This window comes from Spermophilus citellus (genome assembly GCF_964194105.1).
Source record: "Spermophilus citellus genome assembly, chromosome: 5".
Lineage (NCBI taxonomy): Eukaryota > Metazoa > Chordata > Mammalia > Rodentia > Sciuridae > Spermophilus > Spermophilus citellus.
In genome coordinates, this window is record NC_138186.1 from 52,378,837 (window position 1) to 52,397,993 (window position 19,157).

At 36.3% G+C, this 19,157-nt stretch overlaps 1 protein-coding gene across 2 annotated transcripts in view; it reads left to right on the forward strand.

Moving 5' to 3' along the window:
* MAPK14 (mitogen-activated protein kinase 14) overlaps positions 1 to 19,157 on the forward strand; it is a 73,557-nt gene that overhangs the window by 33,773 nt on the left and 20,627 nt on the right. For both annotated transcript variants that reach the window (XM_081294426.1, XM_081294425.1), the window contains exons 3-8: positions 2,333 to 2,391; positions 14,622 to 14,733; positions 15,357 to 15,386; positions 15,713 to 15,760; positions 16,702 to 16,816; positions 17,394 to 17,465. In XM_081294426.1, the coding sequence (XP_081150552.1) occupies positions 2,333 to 2,391; positions 14,622 to 14,733; positions 15,357 to 15,386; positions 15,713 to 15,760; positions 16,702 to 16,816; positions 17,394 to 17,465 (436 nt within the window). The remainder of the gene's footprint in view (positions 1 to 2,332; positions 2,392 to 14,621; positions 14,734 to 15,356; positions 15,387 to 15,712; positions 15,761 to 16,701; positions 16,817 to 17,393; positions 17,466 to 19,157) is intronic.

Genomic DNA, 19,157 nt, shown 5'->3' on the forward strand with positions numbered 1-19,157 from the left:
ATTAATGTAAGAAAGGTATTTTGTAAAAGCTCACATCCCACCCCCTAATGTCATTGGTAGAGCACTTGCCTATCATGTGCAGGGCCCTGGAAATTTTTAGAATGTGCATTTATGATACTTATGCAACAAATATTTCTAATGATCATCCTATAATAATCCAAAGGATGACACATAGAAATAATACGTTTTTATTAAATTGGCACACATTCCCCAGCACCACAAAGCAAACAAATAAACAGAAAATACTTTGATGTAACTTGGGTAGTTTCATACTGTTGTTGTTTTGGTGTGCTTGTGTTAAATACATTAAATATTGTAAATATTTTCCTTTTTAGGAAATTAGATTTTGATAGGGTGTTATTTATTAGTCTGCTTTTCTGTATTATTTTTCCAAGGCAGTGTTAGGTGTACATCTTAAAATTAAATTATACAAAGCTTTTCGCTTTCTTATAGCAAATCATTTGAATAGTTTAGCTTTACATTTCAAATTCTGTTACTGGAAGTAGTGCTTCAAAAACTTGCTCATGTATGTTATACTTTGTAATTTTTAATGAAATTCTATGGGTTATGAGCACTGTGTATGTAGGCGATCCTCAGCTGGTTAGTCCCTTGCCCTAGTCTCCTGCAGATACCTTGTCTATTTAATCTTCCCCACAGTACTATGAAAATAAGCAATGAAGCTCCATGCTTTTAATTTGAGGTAAATGGAGCTCAGAAACCAAATTCATTACCAAATATTAATGTTAAAATATGGTATATAGAAATAATAAATATAGCGCATACAAATATTATTGAATAATAAGGACATGAAAAATAAGTAGAAGTTAAGTAGAAAGGTAGGAAATATAAATTTATGCACAGTATAATCCCAATTTAACTTATGCACATCAGAAGAATCAAAGAAAATATCACAAAGTGTTAAGGATTGTTATAATGGCTTACCATTATAGGCAGTTTTGTTTTTTTTGCATATAATTGTGTGGTGAAGGGTCTGAAAAGTGACTCTGTGTCTTTCCTTTGGAACAATTTGCATAGACTTAAATTCCAAGGACCTCCTCACCTCTTCCCCTTCATGTTTAGATTGTATGATTGAATTTGTTTTTAAAAGTTGATATTTGGGGTTGGGGTTGTGGCTCAGTGGTGTGGCACTTACCTAGCACTTGTGAGGCCCTGGGTTCAATCCTCAGCACCACATAAAGGTAAATAAATAAAAGTGTTTTTTTTTTAAAGTTGATATTTGGATGAGTGAAGTAGCATCCTACTTAGTATTATTTTTCATGATAGTGTTAAAAATAAAAATTTTATTTTTTTATGACAGTGTTTTGAGTATTTTGTCTTACTTTTGGAAGTATTTGTTTAACTTGATTGTTTAGAGCAACATACAAGTGAAGCCACAGTCATGGTTTGGTTTTCATGAGGGTCGTTTAGCTTTTGTTCATTTCATATCTAGACAGCCTTAAAACTGGCTGGGCACATTACAAATAAATTATGGTATTTCTTGTTTTTAGTGTCTAATTTTGTTGAAATGAACAGTCTGGGTTTTCAGTGGAACTGGTGAAACTGGGGGTACTGTATGTGATTAAATCAGTATTATAAATCTTTGACCAGAAAAATCTGCTCAAAGACATGTGTTACTGAGTATTGCATAGCTCCTTGCTTTATCCTTGTATAAAGATAGTCTTTTCCTTTTTCATTTTAAAATTATTTGATCTCAATATCTGATAATAATTAAGAAATTTATCTTAGATTATTAGAATAACATCAACAGTATACTGAGATAATACTTTTTTAAAATGTCGGTTTTGTAGGCCATAATTCTATGAAATATGTTTTAAAAAACAAAATACTATGATAATAACTGGAAGAGCATGACTTTTTTCCTGTTTGTTTGTTCATTAGACTTAAGACATACATAAGGCAGGAATCCTAAATCCTGTTGCCTTCAGAGAAACTACTGACTTATGTGACCAAATTTTAAAAAATCAAGACTTTAGATAACAAAATAGGGGTTGGGGATGTGGCTCAAGCGGTAGCTCGCTCGCCTGGCATGTGTGCGGCCCGGGTTTGATCCTCAGCACCACATACAAACAAAGATGTTGTGTCCGCCAAAAACTGAAAAATAAATATTAAAAAAAATTCTCTCTCTCTCTCTTACAAAAAATAGATAATAAAATAGAATAGACAGTTGGAGTTATTAAGTATATGATGCTGTGATTTTATTAATTTAGGTGACTAGATTTGGAATTTATCCAATGTAAAACAATTTAAGACCTGATGGGTATTATAAATTCAATATTTATTTACTGTACAATATTTATGTTCTTTTAAATAGGTGATTGGTCTGTTGGATGTGTTTACACCTGCAAGATCTCTGGAGGAATTTAATGATGTGTGAGTATATCTTTTGCATTTGCCTTCCTAAGCTGGAGGAGGATTAGCAACCTGTATCTGTTCCCGAATCATTTAGTAGTTATACAGGACTTCAACAGATTCTTCATTCCTGTTATCCGGCTCTTTGGGGGTTTGGGGTAGATACAGAAGATGAATATTTATGTGTGGCACATTTTAGTGTTTTCATCATTTCAGGTTTTTGTATCCCATTTGGAGACCTTACAAAAGTTCCATGGAGAAGAGGGTAGAGGGGGTTTCCCTTGTGACTTTTCTTCTCAAATTGCCTGTCCTAACTTTCAGAGGTACTCTTCAAGAAATGTAATGGAGGGCTGGGGATGTGGCTCAAGCGGTTGCGCGCTCACCCAGCATGCGTGCAGCCCGGGTTCGATCCTCAGCACCACATACAAAACAAAGATGTTGTATCCGCCGATAACTAAAAAATAAATATTAAAATTCTCAAAAAAAAAAAAAAAAAGAAATGTAATGGAGCCTAGTTCCATATAAGCTTTTTGCTCTTTTATCCTATGTGCATGGGGAAATAATACTAGAACTACATGCTGATCTTTGAGTGTTAAGATTTTTGCACCAGGACAAGGGCATACCCTACAAGTTGAGAAAGATTTCTCCCAATTTTGTGACTATTGTTTTAACCTGGGGTCCCCTAGAACATGGAGCTTGAAAGTTTGAGGAACCACGAGGGGAAGGCTAGGTAAAATGAAATAGGGAAGAAGAGAAAGGTGCTACAAGAATACGTTAATGATTTGGTCCACTTGGGCAACTGGGCTGGAAACTGCCAGCATCTGAGAAGCTATACATACTGTATCTCAGATGGGGAGTATTCATGTACTGGCTCCTGATCCCATTGTCCAGGTGTGCTCATGAGTGCAAGACACATCCAAGCAGATGTTCCCATGCGTGTACGAACCCTCTGCTAGTGTTGTTCTCTCCTGTATCTGAATTACCTACCTTGCCTCTCCCCAGTTCATAGATGTCATAAGAGAGACAGAACACCTTTAATACAGAGTTACACATTTGCTTCTTTTGAAATTTTGACATTCCTAAGTGGAAAGGATGATTATTGTAAAAGCCAAAACAGAATTGTAGATCATGACTGCTTTTCCTTAACCCATGTTAGCTTTCTGTCACTAAAACAGAATGCCTGATTAACTTATAAAGAGAAAAGGTTTATTTTGGCTCATGGTTTTAGTAGTTATGATTCATGGTCAGGAGGACCCATTGCTTTTAGGCATCTGGTGTTCGTTCCTCTAGATGGCAGTGGTGGGGAGTATATGTCAGAGCAAAAGTGCTCATCTCATGGCTAGAAAGCAGAAGAGGAAGGGACTGGGGTCCCACAGTTTCCTTCAAGGGCATGTTCCAGTAACCTAAAGACCTCCCACTAGCCCCCATCTCTTAAAGGTTGTACTGTTTCCTAATAGTGCCACCCTGGGGTCCAAGCCTTTAACACTTGGGCCTTTTGGGGCCATTTAATATCCAAACTATAGCACTTCCCATTGCCACCAGTGCAGAACCTAACCTTTTCTCCCCAGTCTTATCCTGTGCTGTGTATAAACACCATTTGATCCTTTCCCACAAAACAAATTGGGGAATATGCTTGAGCTCATAAGTTCTTTCTATGGAAATTGTGGGGAAAAAGAAATGAAGAAGATGAAATGGTAGAAGGAGGAAAGGTAGCTAAAAATAATTTCCCCTCCATTAGAATTTACTTGGGGGGCTGGGGCTGTAGCTCAGTGGTAGAGTGCCTGCCTAGCATGCATGAGGCACTGGGTTCGATCCTCAGCACCACATAAAAATAAACAAACAAAATAAAGGTATTCTGTCTATCTACAACTACAATTTTTTTTTTTTAAATACTTGGAACATGGTATGATGAGGAGAGGACAGAGCAGAATTTGGTCCACTCACAAGACTCCTTAGCTACATTAACCTTGAATCTGCTGATGTAAGTTTAAGAAACAAGCAAAGGAAAAAATAGGCAATAATAAGCTGTGTTTCTTGCAGTCCTCTTTGGCACCATAATGGAGGCTTCCAAATATTACTGGATGCTACCCAGAGGCATGTGTGACACAAATTGTTGAGACCTGCTGCTGGCTATGCTTGGAAAAGAGAATGTTGCAAAATAATGTTTTTCGATGTTCTAACATGGTAGTAAAGCAACGTGTTTGTGAGTTACTTTGGAAAACATCTGAGTTAGGTCTGAGCTCTATCCCAAATTTTAAATTTAATAAAGATGTATTTATTTGACCAAATAAAGAAAACATGATTTGCTGGCTTGGGCAAATATTGAAGTTTGGCTTAATTAGGTATTCTGGAAATGGATTATAACACCTTTGGCTTCTTCATCCGAATGAGGACTCCCAACTACATTAAAGTTGTATTGATTCATATATCCATCCATTCATTCAACAAGCACCATAACTGCTGAGTTGGCATCAGCTTTTTTCACTCAACTCTAGCAACAACTAAGTTCATCTCTTGGAAGTAAATCTCAGTACTACTTGTTGATTACTGACTATAGTGCAAAATACCTAGCAATTGGTGGGAACAGGCTCAGAACCCTGGGTGAAAACAGTTGGTGAAACATTCAGAATATTTTTGTATCCAAGTTACCGATTGGCTGTATGACCTTGGAAAGTCACTTTACCTCTTTAGGCCCCATTGACTTCCCTGTGAAATAGTAAAAAATGAGGCAGTTGATTCCTGATCCCAGAAAACCTCTGAAAATAGAATGATGAGTATAATAGAATGTATATATAATATACATTTATATATAATATACATGTATATATAATGTATATATAATAGAATGTATAATAGAATGTATGAGTATATAGAATAGTAATAATAGAATGATGAGCTTGCTGTTAAGAAATGTCTTATTTACCTTTTGTGATGTTTGTGTCACTGAAAAAAAAATAGTGCTTTTCTAAGATTGTAGCTGTTTCAGTGTTTCTGGAGTTGTTTTAGAATTTTTTTTTGGTTTGTTCAGTATTTGTTGTTGTCTTGTTTCTGGTGGTGCTAGGGATCAAACCCAGGGCCTCACACATGCTAGGCAAGTACTCTACCACTGATCCAGGCACTTGATGCCCCCAAAGTCATTTTAGAATATGTGTAAGAGACTAAACAACTTTATTTACAATTGTAGGCTTTGCAAATTGAACTATCTTCAAGGCTAAACAAATAACATAAATGAGGCTCAGTGTTATATAACTGTGAGTGGTGGAGTTTGTGGTAAAATATATCTATACCTCCTAAAAGCATTCAAATTCACATTAAAACAAAACAAACAAAACCCACTCTTCTGGCCAAACCAAACACATTGAAGGCTAGAGCATTTTGCACACTGCCAGATTTACAACAGACTGTAATTTTGAACATGGATTTTCTGTACTAATTAGCAAATCTCTAATTACTTTTCAGATGTATGGTTCACTTTTAATCATGTGTTTTGTGTATTTGTGCCTTTATGTTTCCGTTAACACTTTTCATTTTATCACACAATTTAAATTTTTACCAAGTTTTAAATTTCTAGGTTAAGATGTACCCTGAATACTTCATTTGTAAGACTCTACCTTTGAGAAAGGAACAATAGGTAGTGAGTTTTGTTCATTAGGAACAATGTACAGTTACTCAATCTAATAAGTGAAGATAGTGTTTGGAAAATGCGGAGTTAAAAGATGAGACTAACAAGTGCTCTTGACTGCTATATGGTATGGTTGTATAGGTGGCAAATTTATATAAAGATATATCTAGATTTTTTTAAATGATTGCAAATCATTGAATGGCTCTTGAATGGCAATATTTGTCAGGAGGCTACAAATACATATATGTACATATTTGTGCTATAAATATTTAGTTATCAGTAGATATGTAAAAGTTTTAAATAGCCAGTATTCAGACCTATGCTCAGTATTAAGTTACAACTTTTCCCAATAATAGTATTGCCACCCCCACACTTTTTTCTTCTTTAATGCAGTACTGGGGATCAAACCAGGGCCTTCACTGTTCTCTAGAACTGTTTCTTCTTAGAAAACTAAAACTCTATACTTGTTAACTCCCACGGTTCTAGGAGTTCTTTATATATTTTAAATATTAACCCCTTCCCAGATATATGAGTTGGCAAATATTTTTTCTTATTCTATGGGTCACATTTTCACTTTGTTAATTGTATCCTTGATAAGCAAAATTTTAAAAACTTGATACAGTCCCACTTGTTGATTTTTACCTGTATTTTTGGTGCCATATTCAATAAATCATATGCAAATCCAACAAAACAAAAACAACTACAATAGAAACAAAACCAAGGGCCTTGAGCATGCTAGGCACTTGCTGTACCACTGAGCTACATCCCCTTGCCTCTTCCTACTATAGTGGTTTTCTGATCAAGCAGTGGAAAGCTTTGAGACTATTTATGGAAACTGTTCTCTCAGATTTCAGAAAAACTGTTGTCATAGGTTAGTGAAAATTAGTCTTCTGCCACTTTTCCCGTTTTGCACCTTCCCATTCCAGGGAATTTCTTACATTGAATTCTTTATCTCTACTTCATTCTCTAAGAGCGAAATGGAATGAGTGGGGTCTTGGATCCTGCGATCTTGAGAAAATCTACAACAGCCCACTCAGCAGCCTTGGTTGTAGTGAATGCTGGTAGGGCTCATGATCCCCCAGCTCAGCCTCCCACTTACTAAAAATGATTGTTCAACTAATAAGTTAGCCTTTCATTTCAATATAAATGGAATTGGTAAAGGGGATTCTAGATTTACATTTTATTGATTGTATTCAATAAATATTTGGACATCCACCTTATGCTAGTCATAGTATTAATCTCTGAGGAATACAACAATCCTGATCATTGAGTTGAGGCCCTTCACGGAAGAGAAGAACAATTTAAAAGATAGAACGAAATACAGTGTGGTAAGTTCAGAGAGGTCCTGCTTGATTTGATCCTGTGCACCCTCATCTAGTCTCATGTAACCTTCTTTCTGTCCTCTCTCCATTCTGATCTCTTTGGCTTCTTGTTCTTCCTTGGATACAGACAACCCCATTCCCAATGGGACCTCAGTGCTGGTTTCTAACCATGGCCTGCAACACTTTTTCTCACATACCTACATGACTGGCTCTTTCATTTCCTTCAGGACCCTACTCAAGGATCTTTTACTCAGAAGCTTTTTTCTTTCTTTTTTTTTTTTTTTTTTTTTTTGCCCCCTGCTGTCACTGTCTACTTCTTGCCCTGCTTTGTTCCTTTTTTTTTTTTTTTTTGGATACTATAGAGAAAGGGTCTCACTGAGTTGCTTAGGGCCTCATTAAGTTGCTGAGGCTGGCTTTGAACTTGCGATACTCCTGCCTCAGCCTCGCTAGCTGTTGGGATCACAGGCATGGGCTATGTAGCCCAGCTCCTACTTTGTTCTTAGCAAATTTTACCATCATGTATTTATTCTTGTCTGTCTCCTTCCTCTGCTTGTAAACTCAATTTGTTTTTTTCTTTGCTAAATTGTTACTACTTAGAACAATAACAGGCACTCAAGTGTTGTTGGCTGAGCAGATGAATGTAAGAATTGCCATAATAGGGCAGTTACGGAGTGCTATTGGAACTCATAGTATGGCCATCTCCCCACATGGGGTGTCTTCAGGGAGCCTTGGCAAAAAAAAAAAAAGCATACTCTGAGTTTGAAGGTGAAGTGGGAGTTGGAGAGGTAGGGGAAAAATGCAAGTTCAGCCAGTGGCCAAGAGAGACCCCTGGGCAAAGATGGTATCTATGACTGATAGGAAAAGAGTTGGATATGCAAAAGATAAAGCTGGAATGGGGAAGGACTAGGTCATTTGGGACTTCATACCCTAAGCCTTAGTAAGGAGGTTGTCCAGAGAAGACATCAAAGGGCAGTAAGCATTGAGGGTGGGATTGAGAAAAAGGATGAAAGCTCTTACTTTTCTGTGGTATGGCTTAGTTAAAATCTTCTCTCTCCTCCCCACACAACACACTCCATAATGGAAGAAAGGACTTAATTTTAGCAGAGGTAGTTTTTCTCTTAGATCCTTATTAACATAGTAGAAATCTTTTTGGATGAATATACCAGTTAAAAATCTGAAATGAATTTAAAAGTTTTCCTGGAACTAAAATTAATATAATGATGTTCTTCGCTATTAATATCTGATTTCAATTTTCTTTGAATTCTTGACATTACATCTGTGTTCTTTGTTCCAAAGCATGGTCTTATGCAAGTGAGTGAACTTTTGAAAAAGTATCTTTGGATGTGCAGTTTTATAATACTGCTTTATTTTTTTCAATAGCATCTTATGTTTTACAGAAGATTTGCAGGTGATTTTTCTCATCTGGCCCAACAACCCCTGTGAAGTAGATGTCATCTCTAATTTCAGCTGAGGAAACTGAGATTGAGAGAGATGAGCCTAATTATATACTAATACATATAAAATTGCAACAGATCTGGATCTGTTGGCTCTAAATTCTCACCACATTTTTCTTGATCCAAGGCTGTGATTATCATTTGAAAGTCTACTAACCTTCTTGAGTAACTACTGTGTTAGATTCTATGTAAAATGCTAAAACCAAAGACCGTCTCTGTCGTCCAGTGGCTCGAGGACTTATTAAAGAGAAGTAGTATAAATGCTTAACCTAAATAACTAAAGGATCAAGTCAAATCTGTAATATCCAAACAACATAAAGGGAACTCATAATGTTAGAGAAGCTTAGTTATGGGGATGGCTGAAAAGAAGGTAATGTGTTTGAAGAAACACAAAGATAAAGCTAGGATGTGGAGGTTGAAATTTATTTCAGAGAGAGGATGAATGAAATGTATAAAGTGTACAGAGAGGAGGTTTGTATGGAATGAAGAGTGTTAACAAAATAGATAACCATTGATTCATTTTTTTGGGTACTTGTGTAAAAATGAAACATCAGTCATTTCTGGTTTGTTCTTGTCTGCCTGTCTGCTTGGAAATTATGCCTTCCTCTGTCACGGAAAGAAATACCCTGCCCAGTTGTTTGGCCTTTTAGAAGAAATACTTCTATTATTTGAGATTGGACTGAGTGCTCAAAATAAGTAATACAGGAAGAGAAATGGCCCAGGAGAAAGATGAATAAGTTCTCTTAACATTTATGTTTGCAAGCATTTTTGTTTTGTTTTGTTTTTTGAGATGGTCTCTCACTGTGTTGCTCAGACTGGTCTCAAACTCCTGGGTCCAAGAGATCTTCCTGCCTCAGCCTTCCAAGTAGTTGAGACTACAGGCACATACCACTGAGCCTGGCTTTTTAAGTATTTATTTTTTAGTTGTAATTGAACACAATACCTTTACTTTCTTTTTTTTTAATGTGGTGCTGAGGATTGAACCCAGGGCCTTGCACATGCTAGGTGAATACTCTACCACTGAGCCACAACCTCAGGCCCCCCCTTTTTAAAATATTTATTTCTTATTTGTAGTTGGACACAATATCTTTATTTATTTTTATGTGGTGCTGACCAGGGCTTTGCACATGCTAGGCTTGAGCCACAATCCCAGCCCTTGCAGTTTTTATTTCTTATCAGAGAGGGCTCTTGAACTGCTTATGGTTGGTGACTCACATTTGAAGTCTAAATAAATTCTTTAAGATGTATAATCCATTCAGTCTTGGAAGTGTAGTTCAGTGGTAGAGTGATTGCCTAGCATGTGCAAGGTTCTAGGTCCAATCCCCAGTACTGAGACAAGGAAGGAAGGAAATACCATTCAGTTTTTAACTCATATGATTCGTAAAATGCCACCCTTTTCTCTAAAAAAGGTAAAGAAGCTTCAAGGCCTAGCTTAAGGTTTGAGTCCTTCAAAATGTTTGTCTAATTTACTCCTTCCTCGGTCCATGTTGGGATCTTCTCCTGTGTATTCTCTGACACCTGATGTCCCCTTTATAGTTCGAAACATGCTGTTGTGACCGTATTTATATATGCATTCCTCTCAAATTTTTCATCTGTCTTTTCCACTACTGCATTCCCAGTGCACAACAATATGGAGTGATTGAATGAATGACCTTGTGCTGTCATAATGACCTTGTGCTATATAATTGGGTGACAATTTGGTTGTCTGATAGCATGCTCAGTACTAGCTTTCTTGTATTTATCCTCTACTATAGAACACTGAGTCTAGTCGATGTCAGTAATGTAGAGGGCACTGTTAAGTAATTGTTGCTTCAAGTGAGAATAGTGTTGTGAAATAAGCTTGTTAAGCTGCTCTCTTGGCTCCTGGATAGTTCTTCCACCCCTTACACATTAGAACAATCTGGTCTGCTTAACAGATAAGATCTTGGGCATGCATATTTTAATAAAATATGTCCTTGCCTTATCTTACTAGTGGCGCTGAATGACTTGTCCTGACTCATTCAGTTGTGTAGTAATTGAGTGCCTACTGTCTATCTTTCAGATGTTGTTCTAGGTACTTTAGGTATTGTACAGAAAAAAACAAAACCATATCGTACTCAAACATTGTAAAGGGAAATAATAATTAGCATGTGAAAAAAAGAAATTTTAGATATATTAGCAAGCAATAATGGTATAGCAAAAAAAGAAAAAGAGGAGTATGAAGACAGGGAAAGAGATGCTATTTTAGATAGAGGGGTAAGGATGGGCCTCATTGAAAAGGTGAATTTTGAGCAAAAAATGGAAGAACTAAAGGAATTAGATCTGAAGATATCTAGGGGACAAGCATTCCAAGCAGAAGAAACTGTCATTGCAGAGGTCCTGTGGCAGAACGCTGCATTCTTTATTGGAACTAGAGCAAGAAGTCCTGTGGAGCTGATTAAGAGCATCAGAGAGAAGTGGATGAAGTCAGAGAGATGACTGGGGGCCAAGTGCTGGAGGATCTAAAGGCTTTGTGGGCCATTGAAAGGATTTGGGTATTTTACTCTGAGTGCAGTAGAGAGCCTTTGAGGAAAGGAGTGACATGATCTGAGGTTTTTAAAGAAGCACCCTGCCCCCTGTGCTGAGAATAGACTGGACTGAGTCCCAAATATCTGGATGAGTCTCAGAAGCATGTGGTTACAAATTGTCAGTATTATTTTAAATGCTCATTTAAAGATAGAAGAAATGCTCTGTGCCCTTATAATTGTTTTGAATAGGGCTGATTCTCCTGGTAGAGATACTGATCTATAGATATAGAAGAGATTTTCTTCTACATAGGTTCTTTCTAATCATAAAGGGGGAGATCTTGACAAACGGGTGTTATCCAAGAGTGCTTGGTAAGTAAGGCCATAGAATGGGGCACATCTGGAGTACTGAAAACCACTTATTACAGGGTTTTGCCTCCTCGATGGTACAGTACTCATAAGACTCATTTTGAGAAATGTGATTTATGCTCTTCATACTTTGATTAAATTTGAAGGAGACCATCTTCACAAGTGAGAAACAAGATTTATATCAGACCATAAAATCATCTTCTCAGTCTTTGGCCTAACAAAGACTGGTTTAATTCCTTTTTAAAGATGGGAGAACACAGCTTTCCAAGTGTACTCAAGTCAGGCCTTCTTTAATTTATTTTAGGAATTTGATTTTTGGGAATTAGATTTTTAGGGAATTGACAATATTAGGCATGTCTTCACTAAAATGTAATTAAATCTACTTTCCCGAAACAAATACAATTGAAATTATGTGACTCTCCATTAATGTCCTCTTGAAATTTACTTTTTTTTTTTTTTAAGTGGTGCTGTGGATTAAACCCAGGCCTTACACATGCTAGACAAGTGCTGTACTACTGAGTCACATTGTCAGCCTGGAATTGACTTTAAAAATGTGACCATCTACATTTCCTCTCCATATGTCTCTCATAAACAGTAACTGTGCATGATGCTTGCTTTTGTCCTCTGTTACAAGATTTATTTTGGAAATCTTCCTAATGGGAGTTGAAATTTGAGAACTGATGTTCATGAATTGGATTTTGGGTCTCATGGAAACAATACGTAGGGATTAGGTTGATTCCTATAAGACTTCTGACATAAATAATGCTTTTCAGTTGATATCATTGTAGCCTATTAGCAATGCTTGATAGTTATTACCATATAGGCTGGAAAATTTTATGTACTTATATAATGGTTTGACAGTCTTACCCTTGTTCTGGAAATTTTAGTGATAAAATATGGTCTCTAATGGGGAAGGGGTTGAGAGAAATTACAGAATGGTAGAATATTGTAACTAAAGTCGGGTGGTTATAAGACTGAAATTGGATTCTACCTTCCTCAGCCTGAGCCTTGACATTTTCTTTTCTTTCCCCCTTTTCCTTTTGGTCCTGGGGATTTAACCCAGAGGAGCTCTACCAGTGAGCTGTACCACCAGCCCTTTTTGTTTTTATTTTAAGACAGGGTTTCATGAAGTTGAGACTGGCCTCAAACTTGTGGTGCCACAGAGCCTGGCCTGGCCTGAACCTTGGATTTCATCATTACTGATATTACGGTTATGGCAACTTTTATCCCAGGTTTTTAAGGAAAGTCCTAATTTCAGAACACTAACCAGGCCTGGGAGTTTAGCTAAGTAGTAGAACACTTGTCTCCATGCACAAGGCCTGACTTCAATCCCCAGTACTAGAAGCACAAAAAAATTATTCATAGAATTCTCTTCTTTATCAGATTATGTGCCAATTTGAGGTTTAAAAATATATTGGTGATTAGGATAGGATATTGCTATATTCTTGCCAGATTTCTTCTTCCTTAGTTGAAGATTACTTTCATAATAAATATTAAGAATTATTAAGGAAATTATCTGAAGAAAATGATTCCCTGTTTTTGTGACATCTATAAGACTTTTAAAAGTAACTTTTTCTTGGTGTAAATTCTGAGTCTGCTGGAAAACTTTGGAGGCAATATGTGCTGGGATTGAGATCATGTTCTCTGGGGTCAGACAGTTTGGACTCAACTCCTGACATTATTGATCCTTTTGACCTTGAGCAAGGTACTTACTAATCCTTGGTTTCTGTTTCCTCATCTGTGAAATGAGAATGCTACCTTATGGAGGTGTTGGGAGTAAAAATGCTTATAAAGTGCTTGGCACAGAATCAGTGCCAGCTGCCTTTGGTCATGTTATGTTGTGCTTGGAATATCTCTGAATCAGAACTACCTTTATGAAAACACTTCAAAGAGTAATTGACTTGCCTAGCGTTCATGAGGCCTTGGGTTCAATCCCCAGCCCTCAGAGACCAGACAGAGAGAGAATATCTAATTTACTCCTTAGATAAGGAGTCTAGAGTCTTCCTTTTCCTCAAGGCAATATAAACATGTGAGTTTTAAAAAATATGAAATGCTAAGATCTAACCTTAAAGTTACAGATTGGTGAAATCCTGTCAATTTCATGAAATTGGGAACAAATGATGATAGTCCTATAGGAAAATTGTGACAGAAAAAAAGTTTCATTCCTTTTGGAGGAAGGAAAACACTTTTAAAGATAAAAGTGATTTTAGTCACAGTCTGGTTTTTGTGTTCCCATACTGTGTAATGCAGTAATAAGTGGGTTAAGCCATTGTGTCTAGAATTTCTGTGTCGAACCTGTTGGACTTGCATATAATCATTCCCTCATCTTACCATATAAAGATAGAATTAATAACCAGTACCACACCTGTGGGGAGTTCTGGAATGCCTCGTCCTGTCAAACAGATCAATTGTGTTCTTTCTTCCTTTAAGGTAAATGTAGGAATATTGTCAATGAAAAATATCCTTTTACTAATCACTCCTGGAAAAGGAGAATTATAGTTTGAAAATCTAAAAAATACTCCTATTTCAGAACCTGCAACATAAAAGGTTTATAATGAAAATATAGTGGTGGATTTTTAAAATATAAGATGCTTTATTGTTGCTATACACTGAGTTGTACTGTATGTTTCTTCTAAATGTGACATTTGTAAGAAAACTGATCCTGGCACATTTATCTTCCTAATCTCCATCTTTGCTTTTTTCTTTTCATTTCTGAAATCTAAATAAATCATTTAGTAAATCCTTTTTCTCTAGAGAAACTGGGAAAAGATAGATCAAGTAGGAATGAGTTTAAAAATGTTTAGACTAGATGGCTGTTGGTAAAGTTAGAATAGTGGAGTTAAAAATTTGCTACCACCTCCCCCCAGGAATTTGTTGAGCTTTTATTTATCATTATGGTACTTAATGGGTGGCCTTTCCTTAAAAACTCTGGAAAGTCTTGTGAAGATAAGAATTTCCCTACAGGTTCTTGATTATTGTGTAATTCTTCATTCATTTCTAGGTATCTGGTGACCCATCTCATGGGGGCAGATCTGAACAACATAGTAAAGTGTCAGAAGCTTACGGATGACCACGTTCAATTCCTTATCTACCAAATTCTCCGAGGTCTAAAGGTATTGACAATATCAGCAGTAATTTTGAGAAATTAATTCTTTCCTTCCCTTCCTGCCATTTAGGGCTTAAAACAGATAATCACACGTTATCGTGTTCACTCAGTGACCATAACTACCAGCATTTGGCCAACCTTGTTTCTGTTGTGTTTCTCAAGTCACAGGTTATTTTAAAGCAGGTCTAGGCATTGTATCATTCCATCCAGAGATACCTCAGTATGAGTATCAGAGAGAGAAGGACTTTTCATTATTACATCTAAAAGTATAACTTATTGATACAGTCTAATATCTGATTAGTATAATATTGAAGCTTTAAAAAATTTCTCAAGCAGAGAAACAGTGTTTTAAAATTAAACCATGTTTGATATTTAGCAACTTTGAATCCTTATTGAGTCCCAAAGTGCCAGCCAGAAGATAGGTTGAAAGATTGAGTGGAGTCAATGTCTGTGGAAATCATTGTTATGATAAATATATATATCATTGATAATTTTACTGATGTTATTTTACTGTGAACACTAGTAGTTCTTACTGATTCATTAAAATGTGCTGGAAATATACTATAGTATATGGCAGTGGGAGGTTGGAAGTAACTTTCATTTAACTGACTTTTTTTTCCTCTCTGGCAGTATATTCATTCAGCTGATATAATTCACAGGGTATGTACCATGACTTTGATTAAATTATTCTAGGGCGGTAAGGTGGGGAGAGTGGAAGAATGGCATCCTGCCAAGATCTTGGTCTAAACTTACTTTTTACATTTACCTATTGATCCATTGCAACTTTGCTCTGGGTTAGAATGATTGAAGAAAGATTTATAATTTGTGCCTGATAAAGGCTAATTGGTCTAGATACTATGTAATGGAGACTGTCCGTTTATAACTGGATGAGGTCTTACTGTTGTCTGGATCCTCATTATTACCTGGAGAGAGAATTTATCATGGATCCTAAAGTTGATCCTGTCTTCTGTGTACTTACTTCCTAGGACCTAAAACCTAGTAATCTAGCTGTGAATGAAGACTGTGAGCTGAAGGTAAGAGGAAGCGACAGCAGTGATTGTTTACTTCACCTGACAAACCTGACAAATTTCACAGGGACAGATTTATAGGCCATGACTTTTTATCTGAAAAATTCATATTGTCCTTAGGAATATCAGACTTTGAAATTTAAACCATAGTCTGAGTAAGCTGTTTAAATGACTTTGATAATGGCATTAGGTGTTTACATTTTAAAATAAAGTTAAATTAAAAATGTGACTTATTATTCATAATAAAGGAAAATTATAGTCTGACTATCAAAGCATACTGAAGCAGTAATTACTAGATTAAATAGATTCCTAAAAGGAAAAATCGTAGAAACCTACTCAAAATAATTCAAATAAGAGATAAGTGAATTATGGGGCTGGGATTGTGGCTCAGCAGTAGAGCGCTCGCCTAGCATGTGTGGGGCCCTGGATTCGTTGTATCCTCAGCTCCACATAAAAATAAATAAAATGAAGATATTGGGTCCAGTTACAACTAAACAATAAAAAGAGAGAGAGAGAGAGATAAGTGAATTAATCATATATAAAAGAGTAAGCAGCTCTGGAATTTGATTTCTTCTTTTTTCTTGCTGAATAGTGCCCTGTTTAATGAACATACCAGAATATGAATATTTATTCACCTGTTAGGGTGAATAAATAGTTCTAGTTTGGAGCTATTTGAAGTTACTATGAATATTCAGTTTTAAACCTTTGTATGGACGTATGTTTTATTGCTCTTGAGTAAATACCTAGGAGTCACAGTTTTTATTTTGCTTGTAATTTTATTTTTTAAAATTCTTGTAGTGTGTTCACCATGCATTCTAAGTATGGAGTGGGAGATCTGCTTATGAAAGTGCTTTACTGTTCCTTTTTCACAAGGCAACAGAAATTTTCCCTGTCTAAAGTCCTAGCAGTTTGCCTGTTCCAGTGCCTGATTTTCTCCTTCCCTTTAGATTCTGGATTTTGGACTAGCTCGACATACTGATGATGAAATGACAGGCTACGTGGCTACAAGGTGGTACAGAGCTCCTGAGATCATGTTGAACTGGATGCATTACAACCAGACAGGTATTGATTGCTTGCATGGGTTATTTATGGCCTTATCAATACCATTTTGGATACATTTGGGATTCTCAGAAGTAGCGGTAGAGTGGGAAGAAATATATTTCTTCCCTCAGTGATCCTTTTAAAGCCTACAAATAGAAAATATTTTACTTGCTTAGATGGGGAGGTGGAGCTTTTTTATACACAGCTTTTAAGCTTTGTGATTTAGTAATTGAATTTTTATTTATTTAGATTTTTCAACATAATTCTTTGAGTACTTCTAGCAGAAGATAATGGGTTCATAATCCTAACCACTTTATGTTACTTGGGAGAATCCACTACTTTACCACTGAGAACCTTTTTTCCCCTTTGTGAACAGTTTCTTTCTTTTCCCTTAAGTATGTTTAGACTTACCCTGCCTGTGAAGCTCTTTACTGGGGTGAAGGTATCAATCTTATTTATCTGTATAGAAATGAGTAAAATGTTGAATCTCAGATGTTTTAAATATTAATTTGAATATTTCACCTCTACTTATAGTTCCATTTGTGACCAAGCATAATAATAGTGATAATGTACTTTTATTTCTCTTTAATTTTGCCAGTGGATATATGGTCAGTGGGATGCATAATGGCGGAGCTGTTAACTGGAAGAACATTGTTTCCTGGTACAGACCGTATCCTTTTAAAAAGTTTTGGATTCTTATTTCTTATCTGTATTCTAATGTCTGTGGTTGTGTATTATCTTTACTTATCTATAGAGAAGGCTCTCAATTTCTTGCTTTTCAGATATTCTGCCCTCTTGCTGAGTAGCTTGTCTTGCCAGGAAAGAGGCTTTTTTTTTACTATTTATTTTTTAGTTATAGGTGGACACAATATCTTTATTTTATTTATGTGGTGCTGAGGATCGAATCCAGTGCCTCACGCATGCTAGGCGAGCGCTCTACCTCTGAGCCATAACCCCAGCCCCAGGAAGGAGGCTTTAATTTATTTTTGTTAACAAGAAAAACTTTTCATAAGCTGAAAAATCCTTTCATCTGTCTTTTTTTTTTTTTTTTAATGGAGTTTAAGGTTTTTTTTAAAATATTTATTTATGTTTTTAGTTCTCGGCAGACACAACATCTTTGTTGATATGTGGTGCTGAGGATCGAACCCGGGCCGCACGCATGCCAGGCGAGCGCGCTACCGCTTGAGCCACATCCCCAGCCCTCATCTGTCATTTTTTTACAGCAAGTCCTTTATATTAATCTTTCCACAGCAGTTCTAAGACCTGAGCAAACTCATGAGAAGCTGTAGATCCCATTGACAGGTTTAGTCGACTGTACAAATCTTCATGAGCACAGATACTCTTTACAAATCAAGGGTATCTTGCAGTTATGTTTGGTTTATGTACTAAAAGGTCATGTTTGGGCCCTGTTATGGCAAACCTGCTGACTCTTGTTACGTTTGTTGTTTAACAACAAATAGTAAAAGCAAGAAGTGGTCACCATGTCGTGTGCTTTTGTTTTGCAGCACAGCTTTATCCCACATGGTAGTGAAACCTCAGTTTATTGTCTAGTTTATGGCTCATCATAGCCCTTTATTTCATCCTCTTTCCTAACTGCTACATGTTTGTTTCATGATATAGTAATATTGTCATCAAAATATAGTGTGTTGGAACACCCATCAGTCACACTTGAGGAAGATGTTTAGGGGAGAAAGATTTTTAAAATATATGTCTAGAATTAGTTTGGGGGACTTTTGTAAAATTTAATTGAGTTTCACATGTTTTTGGTGGACTTTTAGAAATGCTACAGTTACCTGTATGTGGTCATGCTTAGAGATCTAAAAACTGTTTTAGCCTCTTACCTAAATAAACCCATTAAGATTACAAACCAGAATGTTAGTTTGCTTCATTTATTGTTTGGGATATATTTCTATGGTAACTGTAATTTTAATGTTAATATAGTCTGTTCAGAAATTCTATTCTAACTGTATTCTGCTAGACAGAATGTATTTTCCGGGTTAATTGGAAAAAAACTTCTGTTCCCAGGTAAAACAGTTCATTTCTCTCTGAGTATTACTGGATTGATACAGAGTTCAGTCTGCCTGTATTTAGCCCACCTTATCACTCTCCACCCCTAGATTTTAAGTCAGTTTAATAGAGTGTGTTTCCCTAATCTTTTTTAAGTGGTTTTACATCTGTTTCTTAGAAATCTGGTATATGTATATTAATTACCGTCCAAGTTGAGAGAATTAGGGGAAATTTGTAATCCCCTTGGTTTGCCCTGGAGCAGATGCTACCCTGAGGCTGTCCTTTGTTCTCTTCTCCCCTTCCTTTTCTTGGCTTCTGTGTCTCCAGCTTCTGTTTGGCCAGTCACAGGCACACT